This window comes from Zosterops lateralis, assembly GCF_965231275.1.
Source record: "Zosterops lateralis genome assembly, chromosome: 16".
In the NCBI taxonomy this organism is placed as follows: domain Eukaryota; kingdom Metazoa; phylum Chordata; class Aves; order Passeriformes; family Zosteropidae; genus Zosterops; species Zosterops lateralis.
This window is the reverse complement of record NC_139776.1, coordinates 12,249,299-12,269,238: the sequence shown is the minus strand read 5'-3', so window position 1 is coordinate 12,269,238 and position 19,940 is coordinate 12,249,299. Positions and strand designations below refer to the sequence as shown.

The window sequence follows — 19,940 nt, the reverse complement described above, 5'->3', positions numbered from 1 at the left end:
CCCACAGGCACAGAGCACTCACCAACACACTGGTGGCCCCGTTTGCCAGGGGGCCGTAGGTGATGTAGGAATGGCCCGTTATCCACCCGATGTCGGCCGTGCACCAGTACACATCCTCAGGTTGATAATCAAACACGTATTTAAAGGAGGTGGCAGCAAAAATCATGTATCCACCCACAGTGTGCAGCACACCCTACAAGGAGAAGGCACAGGAATGTCAGGGTGAGCTCCCACCACCACCCTCATCCTGCCAGACCCAGCTGTGCATCACCGAGCTCCAACAGCAGCTGAGCAGGAACAACCAGCACAGCCCCTTTCTAAGACCTCTGTGGCTCCTCTTCCTGCTGGGGCCTCCCAACTCCCCCCTCACCAGTTCCTCCAGCTGAGGGGTTCCTGTGGCTCAGTCTGTCCTGTGCAGGGAGCTGGGAGCACACCTTGGGTTTTCCTGTGGAACCGCTGGTGTAGAGGATGAAGAGCTCGTCCTCGGCGTCGCACCACTCAGGCTCACACTCTGTGCTGGCACCGTGCACCAGCTCGTGCCACCACATGTCCATGGCTGGGTCCCAGGGGGTCTGAGGAAAGCACAAGTTTCAAAATAGACTTGTTCAAAAACAAGAGAGGGGGATGAGGAGCACAGCCCAAACCTCGCCCCCATCACGGGCCATTGAGGGGGATGTTCACAGCATAGCCTGCTGCAAACCATGCACCAGAGTTCAGCTCCCACTCCCAAAGCTCCTTTTCACAGCCCACAGCCACAAGGAAAACCTTTAAACACAGTCTGGCTGCAAGACCTGAAGCAGAGTGTCCAGACCACAGGTAACAGTGATTAATCCCATCATCAGGCTGGCAGCAGCTGCTCTGGGCTGTTCCCACAATCAGGCTCCTCCTGCCCTGTGGGGCTGCCCCGAGCTGCTGTCCCACAGCAAAGCAGCAAGCACAGCCACACACCCACAGCCACCTGTCCCACAGACCTTGTGGGGACACTGACTGCAGCACGGCCCAAGACAAACAGCAGCACTGTGGGCTCACACTGCTTGGCCTTGCAGCTGCCCCCCCGCCCCCGGCAAAATCTGTTCTCTGAGTTTTTAGGTTATAACTGCCCTGGTAAGAAGCGACCACACCACTGCAGAGCCATCCACCACTGGCTGACTGAAGATGCCAGCACTATGATAGAGCTACCAAGCCTGTGGCTGTTGGGCAGAGGTCACCCTGAGGGTTGTTCTGGCTGCCCACCTCTCCAGGGGGATGGCACAGTGCAGAACAAGACTTAACTTCGCCTGACCTTCTCACCTTTCCTCAGAGAAGCTTTGGGGAAGCTGGGCAGGGAACACGCCCCAGCCTCAGCTCAGACCTCCACTTCCCACATCTCTGTGAGGACAGGCACCCGACCCGGAGCCCTGCATTTCCTTCTCACAAAGCCAGAGTCTCCACAGCTCCCTCAGCTGGGGTGCACAGAGAGCAGCCACATGGTGACTCTGCTGCCCTAAAGATGTTCATGGGACATCTGGAGGCATCAGGACCCCACAGGCCAGCACACAGCTCCCTCACATGTGGTGCAGGGGACACCAGCTGCTTGACAGTTTGGCACAACTGAGCCCACTTGGAAAGCTTCCATGGACCCCCAGGGCTCCTGGTTTTACCTGGCAATTTCCACAATTCTGTCCCACCAGCAAGCTCCCAGCAAGGCACCAGGTAAACAAGTCCAAAGCTATCCAGCTGTTTCCTCTTGCATCCCTCCTTGAAGGATCCCTGATGTAGCACCCAGCCTCCAGTGCCCCAGGGAGGAGGTCAGACCCATGGCACTGTGTGTCTCGGGGGGTCCAGAGGCCACAGCTCCTTGGATGAGGCAGGCAGAGTCCACATGCTGGGTCTGGAGATCCAGGATTGCTGCAGGTGAGCCTTGCCAGCCTCCCCACAAAGGGAGGTGTATTGTGAGAGCTGCTTTTGAAAGGCAGAGAGCCAGAGCCTGACCTGGATGCTGACACTGCATGCCAGTGTCTCTGCACTGCCCCACAGCAGGCTGGCCTGTGCCCAGGGCTCACCAGGGTCTGTTTCTGGAAGCACTGGTGGCACTGCATTCACCCCACGCCGTGGGCAGCTCTGCCAAGCTGGGTGGGCTCTGCCACTGACATGCAGCTGCTGGCACCAGGTTAGGAGGACACGTGTGGCTGGGCAGCCAGAGCAGTTAAGGGAGGTGGGGAGCTGCATGGGAAGCACAGGGGAGGTGCCAAAAAGAGGAAGGCATTGCTGTGCGTAAATACCTTGGGATGGAGTCTCTGTGAGCTTTCAGTCTTTTTTTCCTGTTAAAAGTCCACAAAGAGGGTGTGAAATCTGGGAAGCAGAGGATGCACACCGGGCTTTGCAGGCTGGGAGCTGGAAACCCACAGGCCCAGATGCTGGGCAATCACCCTGACAGGTTGGAAAATGCTCAGGTCCAGGGCCAGGCCAGGAGATGCCCTCTGAGCAGAAGCCTGCCCATGTTGATCACCTTCCCTGGGTACCAGCTGCCTCCAGGGCAGGTCCCCAAGGCCACCCCCTGCACATGGCTGGCTGGGAACAGAGGCACAGAGCCAGCCCACAGACCATCCAACAGCTTCACACAAACCAATGGGACAGTAAAATGCATCCAAGAGGGAAAGAATTCTCAATAATGTCTCCAAACAAGTAGAGCAGAGAGAACCAAAGGGTAAGAGACACCCTCCAGCCTCCCCGCAGGACATTCTGCACAAAAACCTCTCCTCACCCACTGGAACCAGCACAGGGACAGGCTGCCCTGCAATCACCCTGCCAGGGAAACCTCACACAGGAGGGCTGGTCTGCTCCAGTTTTCCCAATCCTCTGCATCTACCCTGCCCTCACAAGAAAAGGGGCAGAGTAGGCCAGGCTGTCAAACAAAGAGCAACACCCCAATAAAATTAACACAGTTGAACAAAGGAAAATAACTCAAAGGTAGAGAATCTGCTGGACTTCTTGCTCCAGGGATGTGCACAGACCATTCTTCCTGAAAGCAGAGTCTAAAGCTCAAATACTCCCCAAACACAACCCATTCCTGAGCCAGCAGCAGTCTGGGGGTAATTCAGTGCAAATAATCACCCAACACAGAGGGACAGAAGACAATGTGGCAAGATTTGGAGCTATGGGGTAGCTGACAGTGGAGCAGGTAAGGGCTGGGCACAGCAGGGCTGCTCAGCAGCCTCAGGAGCTCAGCAGGCAGCCACAGCTTCATGACACTTTCTCCTCCTTCCACCCCATCTCACCACATGGCCCACATCCTTTCATCTGCTTTCAGTTGCGAAGGACAGCCCCACCCTGAGAGCTGAGAGTCCCTGTGCCAGCTGCACAGACCCTGCACTGCTCTCAGCAGAGGATTGCTGCCCTGTCACGGGGCTGCACTGAGCTCATGCCATGAGCACAAATCTCCTGGGTTTCCTCTCCTGCTGCCACTGTCACAGTTACAGAGCAGTTCAGCATTGGTGTTTGCAAAAAACGGGAGAGAGACAAAGGAAAAGCCTTGTACAGGGTGGAGGAAAATGGGTATCTTGTCCTTAGTGGCTTAGGAAGATGTACCCAGGGGTCCTGTGGGCTTGAAGGAAGCAGCAGGGAGAGGATCTTGGTAAGGAAAAGGAACCATTTTTCAGACCACTCGGATGGCAGCATCAGCAAGGAGGGGTGAAAACAGAAACAGGAGTCAGAACAGGAGCGTCCAGGGAATCACTGCAGTGGTTTTGCACTGATCAATTTGCTGGTCTCAGGCCCATGGTAATAAACCCCCTCCTCTTATCTCACCAGAACACACCTGCACTTCCTGGCACAGCCTTTTCAGAGGAGGAGACTTGCTGCAGGTCCCATCCACTGCTATCTCTTCCCTGCCCAGGTGCTTCACCACGATGCACTTTTTCAAAGAGGATCCCCTGTAAAAGGCAGGAGCTGTCATACTGGGCTGCTCAGGGGCTGGACCAGCCCTTCCTGGGATTCACAGGCAGCACTGGAGGCAGGGCAGGGGCCTGGAGCTACTTTTGTTGAGCTGGAGCATTTGCTGCCATGCAAACCACAGGTACACCATGAACCTCCAAGGACACAGGAACAGGAACAGCTCAGAGAGCAGCAACAGTCTGTGCACAGCTTACTGGGGATTTATCAGGTGTGATTCCTGGGGAGAAAGTGGGCGTCCCACTTGTGGACATTCCTTACAAATCCCAAATTTGCCTGCCTGTGACCAGGAACAAGCCCTCCTCCTACCAGGAGATGTTAGTGGCTGCTCCAACCCCTAGGCATGACTGACTGTCTCAGGAGGAGGAAAGGCTTCTGAAGGCTGATTATACATCAAGGAAAGGTGTAAGTGTTTGCCCCCTCATGAAGGCAAAGACAGCCTACAAAACACTGACAGAATGATCTTATTTCCCTTCAACCTTATTCAGGGTATCAACACAGTCTTCACCAGTTAATTCCCAGCTCCAGGATCACTTCTGTCCTCCCAGGTACCCATTTTTACAGACATAAAGACTTATGTTTTCTTAAAGAGTGTGAATTTCTAATGTGCAGACTATCTGCCCTGAATTTCCATGTTTGATCTAACACACAAACCCACATTCAGTCTCACACAAGCTACACAGATGCTGTGTCTGTAAGCTTGGCAAAGTCGTTTCACCAGGAATATCTCCCTCTCTGTAACATCTGATGACTGTTTGTGTCAGACCTGCTGCAGAGTCTGCCCACCTATGACAACTCCCATTTGTGCAGGAGCAGATTCTGGCAGCGATGCCCTTTCCTACAAGGGAATCCAAACTTACTTGTCTTTACATTTCCGGATGGCTTCGTCTGCAATCTGCTTCAAGTTGACCAGTTTGTCCCCTCGATAAAAAGCATCTGCAGAACAGTGAGGGAAACATCAGAGGGGCTTCCCACAGCCAAGGCAGCCTGGGACAGCTGGAGCAATAGGCAGCTTCAGGAGGGCAGAGCAGAGCTCATGCACTGGAGTGAGGGGAAGCAGACAAGCAGCTGATGGGAAAGCTTTCCTAACTTTCCTTTTACCCTAGAGAAACAGATGCCAAAAGACCTAGTAGAATTCCTTCTCTGGGAGAGGTCCCAGTTTGACCTGACAAATCTCTTGAGAATATTCTGAGAGAAATAATCCAATGCATCCAGGACATACATTGCAGTTAAGTCAGTCCTTTTCATGCCATGGGAATTGATAAAAACCCTATTTCTTGCACTTTTGGAAAAAACAGCTGGGGAAATGCAGTGGGCTTACATGCAACTACTGCCACATGTTTGATCCTTTCCTTTACAAGGCTGGGAGCTGCAGCAGAAATGTCCTTAAAACTGGAAGGGGTGGGAATTCTTACATTAGGCCTGCCTCATGATACATCTTGCAAACATCTGGCTGATTTTGAGGAGGAACATGGATGAGAAGTGTTTGGAAACATGCTATTAGCAGCTGGTGACATCAAGCTTTACAGGACAAACTGGAGGGCTGCTTGGAGGTTTCACCACATGTTTGGAGTGGGAAGAACATTTGGGCACAGCTACAGCCCTGTTCCTGCTTTGGGAGGCTCAGCTGAGGCACTGCCCCTCCCTGTGCCCCTTCCAGGCTTTTCAAACAAAGAGCTCTCAGGTAGGCAGCAGGGTGAGAGCTGCTCAGACGTGTGTCTTACCTGCCGTGATGAGGAGAGAGCAGCCGCAGTCCAGGATCCGCTCACAAAGGGAGTCTGCAGAGAAACCTGCAAACTGCCAGAGAGCACACAGCACAGTCAGCAAGGGCACACAGAAACCCAGCCCCAAACCCCCACAGCTGCTGTGCTGTTCCCCCAAGGCAAATGATTCACCACCAGGCACTGATGGAGAGAGCTACAGGAGCTCATTGCACAGTTAATGCAGGGAAACAGCAGCATCTTAATTGAGCTTTCATCCATCTCATGGTCAGCACTCATCTTTCCAGCTCCTCTCCCAAACCCAAGAGCTTCTCCCCTCAGAGCTCAGCACAAAGAGCTTGTTCCTACCACAATAGAGTGCAGAGCTCCAATCCTGGCACAGGCCAGCATGGCTATGACCAGCTCCAGGATCATGGGCAAGTAGATGGAAACCCGGTCTCCTTTTTTCACCCCTATGGAGGGAAAGCGAACATGGCATTTGTCAAAATGAACATGTTACGTGGCAAAAGAACAAGACATAGATATAAATAAATAATATAAAAAGATATAGAAATAAATCAATTATTTTAATTCCACATTTATATGCACACAATAAAGCCTCAGCTGGAGTTGAAGCTGAAGCAGCCTTGGGTTTTCCATTTCAAGCTCTGTGGCTCTTGAGAGATGATGACAATGAACAATCCACATTCTCATCTGCCTCCCTGAATGAAGCAGGAAAGTAACCAGAGCCCATTGCTTGCTGGAAAACCCCAGAGCATGAAGTTTTGAACACTGATTTCTTCCTTGTACAGCTGATATGACCAGCACTGATCAGTTTTCACAAACAGAGCCAGGAATAAATCTGTGCACTGCAGAGCAAATTGATGAGAATTACTCAACAGACTGGCAACCACACAAGCAATGACCCCAATCTCCAAACCCCTGGCCAAATGCCTCCCAGTATCCAGTGCTCCTGCTGCCCCAGCTGTGTACCTTGGCTGCGGAGGACATTGGCAAACTGGCAGACTTTGTGCAGCAGCTCACGGTAGGTGATTTTCATGGAATCCCCAGGTTCATTCCCTTCCCTGGAAAAGCAAGATAATTTTGTTACTGTGCAGCAAGTCCACGGTAAGAGTGACACTGAAAACTGCTCTAGCCAACAAATATGTCCTCACATGCTCTTCTGAGCATAGAGTAACCAAACCCCAGAAATCCAGTTCTGGACTAAAGTTCTCCAATAGTAGGAAAATTGAGTCCAAAGGGCCCACCCCTTGTGTAGATTACTACTGAAAGCAATTGAATGTGCAAAATGGAAATACTGGCAGAGAGGCAAGAAGAGTCCAACAGAACCAAAGCTAAGGGTGCACAGGCTCAGGAGCACTCTGGGATTTGTGGCATGGCTCCCTCACTCCTGGGTGCCTGCAGATATCTTCACATGAAACATGGGCCAACGTGCAGCAACATCCAGCCCCAAATACCTGACATCTGATGGGCTGCAATGGGATGCCAAGGCCTGTCTTGTTTTCCAAGGTCATATATAAATACACCCATGTATATTTGTTCAGTGTCATGCCTGCTCTGCCTCATTCTCCCTGTGCTCCTCTGTGAACCAACCCCAGGCTCCTGCAGCCCAGGCTCTGACAGGAAGAAGAGCCATGGGCTGCACCTGGAGAAGGGACAGGAATGTCACATCCCCAGGGAAATGGCTTGCTACTGAAGTAATAAACAGCTAATTTTAATGTGACTAAACACTTCAGCCATGCAAATGAGGTGGCACTCCCAAAATATCAGGAGATGTGACTTCACAGTGGAGAAACAGCAATCCCCTACACTCTGGAAGGACAAAGCCACTTTTCCAGGTCTCTCTGAAGCAGCCAGCACAGAAACTCCAGTGATCCATAGATGAAAAGGGGTATCACATCACACTCAGCTGGAAAAGTGTCCCCTTGGTGTGTGCAGCCAAATGAAAAGTACCACTGGTGCTGGGAAGAGGCCAGGAAGCACCTCCATGCCATGTGCTCCCTCAGGATCACAGCCAGGCTCTGCCTAGCTCTGAAACAGAAACTTCACCTCTTCAACACGTCAAACAAAGCACTCCAAAACTAAGTACAGAATTCTAGCTAAAATCAACCACTTCACTTCCCCCAGCAACACAAACAGCAGGAAGGCTTCTGGGATGCAGAAATTCATAAAGCAACACCCTAATTTCCCAAGTAATTCTGTAAATCATGCCATTCTGTGCCAGCATAACAGTGACCACATGCTCCAATGGCAGACATGGTCCTGGTGGAGAAACCACAAGAGCTGGGAGAGCCCCACTGATACAAGCTCTGCTCCTGCCACAGGTAGAACAAGGGTTCCAAAACTGGTGGATACACCTGGATCATCATTTGTGGATCTGCTGCTTGCACACTTGCCTTATCCCTCTTGATACCCAGTCACACTCCTGGCTTCCACAGTGCTCTGCAGCAACTGGGATCATGGATACCTGCACTGACACAGGACAGGGAATCTTCCCACCACTGGCTGCTGGAAGGGTGATCCCCTGCTTGATATTTTATGCAAGTTTGTCCCCCTCTAAGTGCAAAGGGAAGAGAGACAAGAATACAAAGTTAAAGCAAAGCGTGGGAACATGAGCCAGTGCCCAAGGCAGGTGGCTCAGCCTTGACATCCCAGCATTTTCCTCTCATTTTCCCATCACAGCCAGAAGCATCACTTTGAGCTAAATGACATATGAAACTATTAGTCAAGGTCCCTTACAGCATGACTCTCAGCTAGGAAAGGAAAACCAGGAAATCAGTTTCCTTTTTCATTCTGTTACTTGAGGTCAAAGATGCAAGAGCTGATTCCAGTGCTGGGATGAGCAGCTGTAACTGATCTGGCTGACAAGAACAGCATCTGCTTCTGCTGTGTCTCCCTGCACATTGTGTGCCTTCCCTTGCCATCCAGGTTTTCTTTGGTGCACCTACATCAAGGCTGGTGCTGTGCAAAGCTGCTTGTGCCCAGACGCACAGGATCACTGTGTGCAGCTCTCCTTGGCCACGAGCCTTGCTATGGAATAGCTCTGAAAAGACAATTATAATGCTTCCAAATGCAACCTGAAGTATTCCAGCCTACTAATCCCTCACCTGAAGGTCACTGGGGTCTGCTGGGCACCACAGGCTGGCCCTGTGCAAGCCAGCCCCCAGCACAGCACACAGGGCAGCAAGGAAGGATATTCCTTTGTCTGTGCTCTGGCCCAGCAAAGGATCTAATTACAGCCTTTACTAACAGAGGAACACATTGGGAGGAAAGTCCAGCACAGGCTGCCCAGGGCCCTGTGTGCTATTTGGGGGCTGAGCAGCCAAGGGGAGAGGCAGCCACGTCACCTAAGCTGTGGGTTCCCAAGGGAGCAGCCATGCACACAGTGCCCATGAGGGACACAGAGCTGCCCTGAGCCGCCTGGCACGAGGCACCGCTCAGACATTCCTGCTCTCCCTGCACGAGAGGCACACCTCAAACACTCCAGGTCCTCCTCCTTGGCAGGATTTTGGAGGGACATTCAGGCCAAGGAATGTACCCAGGCTCGTCCTGAAGGTCACAACTAAGGCACCTTGCATAAGGCACTGTAGGAAAAGCACAGAACAGAGTCAAAGAGAAGTTAAAAGTTTTGTGAGGATTTTCAGGAGGCTTTCAAAGTCCTTCCCATCCATTTGCGTGACTGCAAAACAGCTCCCCTACCACCAGCAGGGCAAACCTCAGGCTTCAGATTTTAAGAAGACCTTTTGTTCAATGGGAAACAAATAATATCCTTGTTTCTACAGGACAAGATGCCTCCTTTCAATGCATCTCCAGCCAACGCCTCGAGCAGTCTCCCACGAGCAGGCAATTGCTTTATGTCTCCCTGCCTCTGAAAATAGTCTGGAGTGCCCACAGCTGTACTCAGTGGGCTACAGCAGCACTCAGACTGCTCAGGCCTCTGCTCTGGCACAAAAGCTCAATTAATGATGGATTTTTAGACAGGGCACTTAAAGGAATGCCCACTTGCATGCCATTGAGTACTCTCTGCATCAAAACCGAGCCTGTAAACTCGTGGCATCCAAGTTCTGTCAGCAGCATCTTCCCAACAGCGCCCATCTGATATAAGCAAGAGCTGTCAGCCCTGAGCATCTCACATGGGCTCCCTTGTCCAGATTCAACTGAAAAAGAAATAAAACTGCAAAAAGAAACTTCACTCTTCTGAAAACAGCACTACAGAATTCACCTCTGCAGTTCTAACCCCACCAAATCCAGCACTCCCTAAATACGTATTTTTTTAACATCTATTGGTGAAAATAGTTGGCAGCAGCACTGCTGTGATTGTTCATGCGCAATCTGTGCTCTAACAGCAAGGCTTCTTCTGAAAGGAAAATCCAATTCTCAGCTCCCCAAACATCCCAGATACATAATTACATGAAATTCATGGTGAAGCACAGTGACTCTGACTTTTTTTCATCTTCAAACCAAGTCCTACATTTAGCAACTGTAATCCAAAATTTCACAGTATCATCTGGCTCATGGCAGGAATGCATTTCAGATTTTTAGCACTTGAGAAGCCTGTGTTTTACATATTACATGTTGTGTGAATGCTCAGCTGGAGAAAGGGAAATTTGGCCATATGGAATACATACAGAAAAAATTGTTCCCTGTGAGGTGCTGAGGCCCTGGCACAGGGTGCCCAGAGAAGCTGTGGCTGCCCCATCCCTGGAAATGTCTGAGGCCAAGCTGGACAGGGCTTGGAGCAACCTGGGATAGTGGAAGGTGTCCCTGCCCATGGCAGGGAGTAGAACTAGATGACCTCTAAGGTCCCTTCTAACCCAACCAGTTCTAAGACCCCCACTGAACCACCCACTGTCTCAGTAAATGCAAGTTCATCAACAAAACACACAGATGCACAATTGGAAGTTCTCTGAGGCAGGTCTTCTCCTAGAAATTGTGATTTGTTGAAGAAGTCAGGTTTCCTGCAAAGAGGAGAGTTTTGTACCTGCCTGCAGCCAACCCTTGCCAGGGCCAGACACCCCAAGGGCATGGGGGACCATCACCATTGCAGTGTGCAGGATGGCACTGCCCAGCCTGGCACAAAACAGACCCCTGTCAACATATGAAATCCAGCCCAGGCTCTGCAGAGCTCTTACCCTCCTGATCCCTTCTGCCAGCAGTTAAAACAAGGGGCTCCCCACTTCAGAGCAGAGGCTGTGACACACACAAAGCCCTGTGGCACAGACCCTGCCGGCATCCGAGCAAGGAACAATTACATGGAGAAGTCACACAGGCAGGAGAGGAAGAAAACATCAGGTGAGAAAGCCAAACACTTGTCACCTCTGTGGTACTGCCACACTTGACAGGGGGCTCACAGACTGCCTTCCCAGCTGGGAGTTTGACCTTGGAGCTGCAGAGGCACAGAGCTGTTTCACCTGATGCCCAGCTAATAGATCAAGGTTAAGCTCCCCGTTAGAGCCACCACACAGGTGAGCAAGTGATTTAGTGCTGTACATACACAGTGTAGTAGGGAAGGTGGTTTGTAGGAGCAGGAAAGCATTTCTGCAGAGCCCCATCAGCTCAAGCACTGACCCAGTGGAGCAGTCAGGGATGAGGAGCAGCAGGGTGGGAGGGGGATGCTGTGCTCAGATGCTCTCCTGGATATTTGCACCAAAGCAGGTTAAGAAGTTAACTGTGCTCTGCCAAGCTGACTACAGGACTTTCCAAAGCATGGTCTGCTTCACCTGACCAAGTGAGCTGAGCCTGTCTCAGCTGTGGGGTGACAAACACAAAGGAGGGACAGGAAACCAACTGCCACGGCAACACACTCTTCCCAGAGCACCCGAACACACCAAGCAAAGCTGACCTGAAAACTAATCACCAACACTGTTTGGTTCTTCTCTTTCACCACATTTCTAAAGAAAAGTTATTTGCATCACTTGTTTGAGTAACAGATGACTGTGACTTCCTAGACAAAGCAGCCCCAGCATTGGCAGAGAGCAGCAGGAAGTGCGGGTTGCATCAGCGGCAGTTACAGTTTTCAAAGGAATTATAATTGTGGTTTACAAGGGCTACAAAACCACTGAGAAGGTGATGTGCAGGAGGAGGAATTGAAGCCAAGCGAGTGAAGTGTTAGAAGTCTTCAAGATCTGCCAGACCATCTGCAGATCCACACAGTCAGAAACAGAAAATCACAGACCAAACCAAGTTAGGGACAATGCCAAAGCCTTTCTGATCCCTGAAATTGCTCCCACTGAGGACCAAAGGGGCTGCAGATCACTTAAATTTCTCCTCTAAGCTCCTGTGAACACATCACTCACTCCCTTTTTGCAAACAACAATGGCTTTAAACTGAAAGAGAGTGGGTTTAGATTGGATATTAGGAAGAAATTCTTCCCTGTGAGGTGCTGAGGCCCTGGCACAGGGTGCCCAGAGCAGCTGTGGCTGCCCCATCCCTGGGAGTGTCCAAAGCCAGGTTGGAGGGGGCTTGGAGCAACCTGGGACAGTGGAAGGTGTCCCTGCCCATGGCAGGGGGCTGGAATGAGATGAGCTTTAATGTCCCTCCCAACGCAAACCATCCTGTGATTAAGTAAAAGCAGTAACCCAAAGTTACCAAGCACAGGTGCAGGGGGCACTCGAAAGGTAAATTTTCAGAGCACAGCAAACCATCTCAAAGCTACCAGGTCTCATTTTCTGACTGGCAGAGATGTGATGGCAGCCCACAGAGCAATTTTCCTTAATGCAGGACAAAGGCTATGCATTTTACCTTCTGGAACTCACCCTTAAGAAAACATGGATTCCCAGTTTGGAAAAGGTCTTGTAAGAGGGAAAGAAGCCTTTACCAGATGATGCCATGTCACAGGAACAATGTGCACAGTGGGGAACCACAGAGTGACTCAATGATCTCAAAGATCTTTTCCAGACAAGTTAATTCTGTGATTCTGTAACTCCAGCAGAGCAGAGATGGGGACTGTGGGAATGTCTACCCTAGAACATCTCTGCTGCTATCTAAACTAAAACATGCTCAGAGCCCAAAATCCCTCCTAAACATGGAACCAAATGCAGCATGAGAGATCTCCAGCTCCTGCTTCACCAGCAGCCTGTCCCCAGAGCAGGGTACAAGGTAAAGGAAGGAATTCTCCTGCTGTGGTGACAGCTCTTCACGTGCAAGGTCACGGGGGGTGGCCAGGAGGGCTCCTGGATCCCTGATCCGTTCCACATCCAGAATTAGAGCAGCCAAAATGCCAGGCAGAGCTGGGCCAGGCAGGCTCCTGCCATGTGGGGAATGTGCTCATGTGTGAGCCGCATGGGCAGCGAGAGCCCCGGGCGTGCTCGGCCACCGTGGTGTCAGCTGCTCACACACCTCCTGCCACAACCTGGCCTCGCCTGTTCTTAGGACAGCCCCAAAAACTGCTGCCTGAAAAGGGTCTGCCTGCACACACCTTGGTTTCTCAGGAATAACAGCAGCTAAAATTGAAAAAAAATAGGATTTCTCCCTATGCCACAGCCTTGCTTATGCCATTGGAGAGAGGAACGGCACACAAGTAAAGACAGCCTTTTAAATCTGTTTTTGAAGAAAATAGATTACATTGAAATATGAAATTTGGGGAGAGCAGCTGTGCAAGATAATCAGAAAAAGACACCCTTTCATCAGAAAAAAAAAATAATCTGGTATTTGCACGGATTGTTCAATATGGAAATGCTCCTAAATGCACAAACAGATGGGTCTGCAGCAAGTCTGCAAAAAACCTCCATGAGAACATTTCATAATAACGGGGCAGACTGCCCAACCCTGACCATGCTGAATGTCATCACCTCCCACCACAGTAATGTAAAATTCCCAAAGGAGTTCTGGGAAGACTGAGGTTTCCTCAGCAACAGGTTTACCAGAAAGCTCAACCCCACCATCACCACGCTTACGTCCCCTTGCATCACAACACGGACCAAAAAAGAAGAAGTTGTGTAATCACAGAGCTCAGCTTGGGAGGGGCTGGGGAAAAGGTTTTCCCAGTGTGCTCAGAGATATTTGGCAGCACTGAGAGAACATCATTGAGAAAACCTGGGAACAGAAAGCCCAGGGAAAAGAAGAATCTTACCAGTTTAATACCATCACTTCCTAAATCCACACAGTTGACTCTGACAACTGCATTAAAACCATCCATCAGTTTTCCCCTCAGGTGTCCCCCATACACTTAGGTAGGGCCTAACAAAGCTCTGCTCCCAAATCCATCTCTGAGCCAAACCATCCCAACTTAAAGTTGATGTATCTAGCATGAATGGGCTCCTGTTGCTGTTAAGAAACCCAAAGCAGCTGTGTGAAAGCAGGAGCCCTGTGCTCTGCAAGGCACAATGTTCTGTGTCCAGGCCCATCCCCTCCAGCCCGACTGACTCCAATACAAATACTTTGTATTTTACAGAACAGTCAAAATGGAGCTTATTTCTACAGGGACACTGGATCACCATTGGTTCTTTGATCAAGGAATCAATCCTCTACTCACCTTTAGAAACAGCTATATGGACACTCGGCCTACAGAGCAAACAGCCAACACCCTGCATAGTTGTCACTGTCTCATAGGAAAACCACATCCATCTTTCTGTCCCTCCTTCTCATTAAATACATTCCCAGCTACTCTTTGTATCTGCAGCCTTTCAGAAGCTGAACAAACACCAGAGGCATCTAAAGAAATAATATTTATCTTATGCAGCCCAACAACTCTGCCATACCCTGAGCGATCTTACACCACAGAGCCCAGCTGGAGGTGGACACCGCTCCAAAACCAGTCTTTATTTATCAACCTACCAAAATTCCCTCCAGTTACCCCACTCACACCAGGCCATGCCCTAAAATCTACTTCAAGCCCTCTTCTTAAGGCAGTGGGATGCTCAGACATCCCTAAAGGATCAACAGCTCCCACAGCTGCTGGTTCATCAGCCAACATGGGCAAGTGAACTCAGTGCCATGGGATTTGTACACTGTGCTCACACCTGAGAGCCACAACACTCCAGGGGAACAGTTTGAGGGAATATAGGATCGACACCAGCCAGCAAATCCCCCCTCAAGGGAAATGTACCCTCACCCTGGCACATTTGACAAGATAAGTCATTTTACGAGTCATACAGACCACATGTAAATACCCTGGTGACGGTGTCAGCAGCCACTCTGTGCTGACGGGCTCAGCAAGGAGAATTTGCTCTCTGTGGCTTCACGATTTTCCTACTTGCTTGATACTGAGTAACCACCAAGTCAAGAGGAAAAGCACCAACTCTAACTCTTACTTTCTGAAGTACTTTAGAACATGAGAGAACAACCAGAGAGAGAGCTTTTTGCATATTTTATTTAGGGGAGAGGTTTTTAAAAGCAAATTTTAATTACTTTTTTTAAAAACAAAATATTCATACAGTGTTGCAACAGAGGTCACAGGCAAGACTCACCCAGCACGTCACAGAGTTTGGCTGCTCTCAGCCAGCACTTGTAGCCCCAGCAGCCAAACCCACTGAATGCTGCAGAAGACTGTGCCAGCTTGACATGAGAGGAAACATTTTAGATGTTTACCATCAGTGAGGTTTTCAAAGGAGCACGGACTATTTTTACCAGTCCAGTGGGAGCAGGGCTTATACTCAGTAAAAAACAGCTGATTGTTTGTTCAAACAATTTACAGTTGGGCTGTTGAACAGACCCTGGATGAAGCTTCTGTAAGTAAAATAATCAACGAGCTGCCTGCAGCTGGGAAATGCCCCATTTTGGGAAATAGCTGCGTCTCTGGCAGCAGCATTCTGCCAAATTTTGGAGAGCTTCTAGAAACACAGAAAGCCAGGCAAGGCAATTTCAATGGAAGCTCAAACAACATCCATAAAGGGCATGGCAGGAAATTAGGCTTTTAATCAGATTTTTGATGGACATTTCAATTTCATGCATCATAAACCTCCAGAGGTGAAGGCCAGGTGACACCTGCTGGAATGTCATTTAGGGAACATCTCTTAGAAGATGGTCAGTGGCAACAGGAGTGGAAAACATGCTTCACTATCACTGAGTGAATCATAAAACAAATGGTGTGGGTTGGAAGAGACCTTAAGACAATCTAGTTCCATGGGCAGGGACACTTTCCACTAGACCAGGTTGCTACAAGCTCCGTCCAACCTGGCCTTGACCATTCCCAGGGATGGGACAGCCACAGCTGCTCTGGGCACTATGAGGTAGCCAGGTGTGACAAAGCAACCAGGAAGGCCTCCAACTTCCTTGAGGAATTCCCCTGAAGAAGGGAGGTGACATCTATGAAAATGAATTAATGGCAAACTGCCAGGGCTCACGATTTCCTACCGCACCTCATTTCGACATTTCCAAGTGATGTGCAGAAATGCAAACAGAGAACTGAAACCCTGCACCAAAAGGGGGGAGGTGAGAGCTCTTGTGAAACCACTGGCCATTGACACCTCAGCCCAAGAGCTCTGGGCATCCAGAGTCCACCAGGCACAGCAAGTGCAGCAACCCACCAGAAAAATGCCACGCTTCCATCGAGCACCCACTCACACCTCTTTTGGCAAAGCCTGAGCACTTTGTCCCCTACTTGGAGCAAGTCTCACCCACGTGTAGCTGGAGTCCTTGTCCACTGCTGCTCCATTCACACCAGGGTGCCAAGTGAGAACACACAAGCCATTCACACAGCTAAAATAATCAGGTTTTCTAGTCCAATGAGCAAAATGAAGGCTCTGATCTTCCGTGTCCTGAATCCACACAGAAGTTCACCATCCTCTCTCTCCATGAGCTCCATTTATCCACCCCAAGTTTCAAATCTCCAGCCAATATTTGCAATATGCCATCACTGCACAACCATGGTGCCTCTCCCTAAGGCAATTGAGTATTCTTAAAACATATCCAGGTGCCTGCAATAGCTGCCAGCAGAACAAGACAAGAGTTTCACAGACATGAGAAAATCCAGACGCCCATGTCTGTGCACACCCACCTCCCACACTGCCCCAGGTAGTTATTGTAACAACCACACCCTCAGAACCATGCAGAAAGGCAGCACTGCACAGGGTATAAACCAACATTTTCAGGTAGGGGTGTAAGCAGAAATTTATAAACAGTTGTTAAATCCCTTGTGCTAAATCTAGAGAGCTATCAGAGCAATGAGGAGGATGATGAAAAAGTACCAAATAAGAACATAAAAACTGTCACTGGTGTCATTTACACAGCAGCATTGCACTTGTGCTCACGGTAGCTCAGCCAAGAGCCTCTTAGATAAACCAAAGTACCATGCTGGGTCAGAACCATGGCTGATGTTTGTGCTCCAGGAGCAACAGCAGCAGGAGATGCTGTTTCTGGAGCAGGTGAGCCTGGTCACCATCAGCAGTTCTGTTTCAATATTGCCCTTGGCAGTCCTGCTGATGACCCTGAAAAGTGTCCACTGAAAGTGAGGAAGCAAAGGCCAAGGCTAAACCAGCTCCATAAAACACTGCTCCTCTAGGCACACTTGAATCACTTCCTTGAACAACTTTCTGTGAGAAATCTCCCAAAGGTGGTCTGAAAAGAGCCATCTCTGTGGGCTCAGTGCCACCGGCCTCGTGCTCCGGCAGCTCTGCCAGCAGCTTCACCACCCCTCCCAGCTCCACTGCACCCCTGGGGACACAAATCATTTTTACTGGTTCCCAGGACCCTCTCCATTGCCCTCTCTGGGCAAAGGGGCACTGGCAACCTCCCAGCCCTTGGCACCGCAGCCTTTTGCAAATACCACCAGTGTACTCTGGCCAGGAGCTCTGCAATTCCCCATTCAATTTCCTGCCCCTATCTGGGGCACATGCCATCTAATCCTGGGCACTTACAGACATCCCACTTGTTTACCTGGTCCAATACTTCCTGGATATTCCCTTGTATTTATAGGGATGGATGCTGTATCCCTGCCAGTAGCAGCTACCAAAGGTTTCTGAGCAAAGGCTGGAAACAAACAGTTCCAACAAAACTCAAATAAAAGCTGCTCCCCTGATTTAAGGCAGCTGAGCTGCTCTGCCAGGCAGGAGAGGTCTAAATAACCCCTGTCCTCACTGCTCTGCCACAGAGCAACAACCCAAGTGCTACCAGAGTGCCTTCCCTCTTAACAGATTTGACTTAACAGAGAAGAAAAATCCCACTCTGTCTCCAGGAGCAAGATTACGTGTTATTTGAGCTCAGTAAAAACTACTCCCAGAGAAAATCTTCAATAATGTGGAGGCACAAGTCCAAGGGTGCTTCTGAATGGGCAAAACCACAGGAGACCACAGGCACCAGGTAACCAAGGAGTCACCAACCTTTAATACCTGTCCCTCTCCTTCCTCATGCTGCAGAGCAGAGAGAGCACTTGCCAGCTCCCTGCTCCTGCCCTGCCTGGCATCCTGGGATGAAAGAGGCTCTGCAGAGCAGGAATGCGGCTTGAGATCTCCAAAACATCAAACTAATCACCCTTCCCAGTAAACCAGCAAGTGTACCTGACAGGGATGAGTCAAGTTCTGCTTTCAAGTCAGTCCTTGGAATGGAATAACAACTTCCAGTGACTCTGAGCACACCAAGTGCATGAATACCACCGTGTTCAATCTGCTGACTCACAGCATCCAGGAAAGCACACCCTACATATGCCTGAAGGAGAGTTTGCCGTTCTCAGATATTTATTTCATCCCTTTGGCACAACTGCTCACCTGGGAACTACCTTGGAGATTTCACTAGTAGTGAACAGGATGGAGGATACAGCACAGGAGTACAACAGAAACACTTGGGGCAGAAGAACCTCAAGACATGACAGGAGAAAAATCCATCTCAGCACACACACACACAGAGCCCTTGGTAATAAGTTTTAGACCATGATCCCTGTTTTTTCCAGCCCCTCAGGCCAAACTGACAACCTCAAACCCTTTAAGCAGGCATCACCATGCTGCCCTGGAGCAGCAGCATCTTTGTATCTTATCTGCAACCTCAGCAGGGAATTCAGAGCAGTTACATGAAATCAGTTAATTTTAAACCCACCATGACCTTGCTCCAAACAGCCCACAGCCAAAGCTAGAGACTCCATCCACCTATGGAGAAAAGTCAGGGAGGACTCAGTTACACCTGAGGAGAAGCTATGGGTGCCTCCTGTCCCGGCCTGTACTCAATAGATGAGTGCCCAAACACAGTGGCTGCATGCACTACCACACAGCACTAACCACACTGCTTGGTGACTGCCCAGAACTGGGAGAGGAAAAATTCCAAGAAGCCAGGAAAGCACATGACTTGGACATGCCTGAGCTACTACACTACTCCCTGTAGTCCCTGTTTTAATACCATGTTGCTATTGATGCTCCCCCCACGCAGCTCAGTCATCCCCATGATGCAGGGATATTCCCCTGTGGAGGAATGACAAATGCTGTCTGAAGCTCCTAGTTTTGTCACCTTCTCCCACACTGGCAGATTTCACAAAGCCCACCAGAAAAGAGCTACACTTTCTATGATGGAATCTACAACTGTCATTGCCCTTGAAGAAGGTACAAGATTTACAACTTCATAAAACACTAATACATTCCATGTAATTCATTACCTATTTTAGGTGCACATAATGTGCCTGACTTCCAGAAGCAGAGCCTTGTGCTGTTCAGCAGTGCTTCCAAAATAATTAGTATCTGCCAAAACCAGTAATCTATCCCGCTGCACATACAACAGGGAGATGACACGGATTGCTGGGGAGGTGCCTCAGAAAGGGCTGAGGGGGCCATCCCTTTTCCCACAGAGAATCCCCATCAGGAAAGGAGCTGTGCTGAGCTGGGTGGTGCTGTGGGCATCAACCAAACCATGCACACACCTGCTAATGTGGGTCGGTAAAAGGAACCTTCCCGGGGTGAATTTTGTTCTTCAAACAAACTGTGATTTAGGGATGTGCTCTCATCACCAGAAGAGCACTGAAAGAGGCTGCATCACTGGAAGGATAAAGTCATCCAGGAAGTTACCAAAGAATTGAATGGTCATTTTGACACAGGATGCTCCAAAGTCCTGAAGTCAGTGGGAGCAGCAGAGCCAACTGTATCATGTAGAAGCTGGCTCCAATTAAGCACTTGGAAAGGCTGGATGTTAACAGCATCCTCTGCCACAGCATCTCTGCATATGACGGATGTGTGAGGCTGGTTTGTTATCTTTTATTTTTTTTAAACATGCTCTTATAGTTGTTCATTTTTTTCTTAAATAAAGTTTTATTGGAAGAAACCTCAAGGCTACGAGGTCCTAAATCCATAATTACATTCTAAAGTCAAATCATATAAAGAAACCCAAACCAAACAAACCACACCTTCAAAGCTTATATTTGCATGTCTTGTTTGT

General features: G+C 49.7%; 1 protein-coding gene across 2 annotated transcripts in view; it reads right to left on the bottom strand.

Moving 5' to 3' along the window:
* Positions 1–19,940, bottom strand: part of ACSS2 (acyl-CoA synthetase short chain family member 2) — a 31,474-nt gene that overhangs the window by 7,318 nt on the left and 4,216 nt on the right. The window contains exons 3-10 of one of the 2 annotated variants that reach the window (XM_083873284.1): positions 6,624–6,715; positions 6,000–6,103; positions 5,655–5,727; positions 4,791–4,866; positions 3,797–3,911; positions 2,262–2,300; positions 435–572; positions 23–193 (exon numbers count right to left, since the gene is read on the bottom strand). In XM_083873284.1, the coding sequence (XP_083729410.1) occupies positions 23–193; positions 435–572; positions 2,262–2,300; positions 3,797–3,911; positions 4,791–4,866; positions 5,655–5,727; positions 6,000–6,103; positions 6,624–6,715 (808 nt within the window). The remainder of the gene's footprint in view (positions 1–22; positions 194–434; positions 573–2,261; positions 2,301–3,796; positions 3,912–4,790; positions 4,867–5,654; positions 5,728–5,999; positions 6,104–6,623; positions 6,716–19,940) is intronic. The other variant, XM_083873285.1, reaches the window with a different exon arrangement.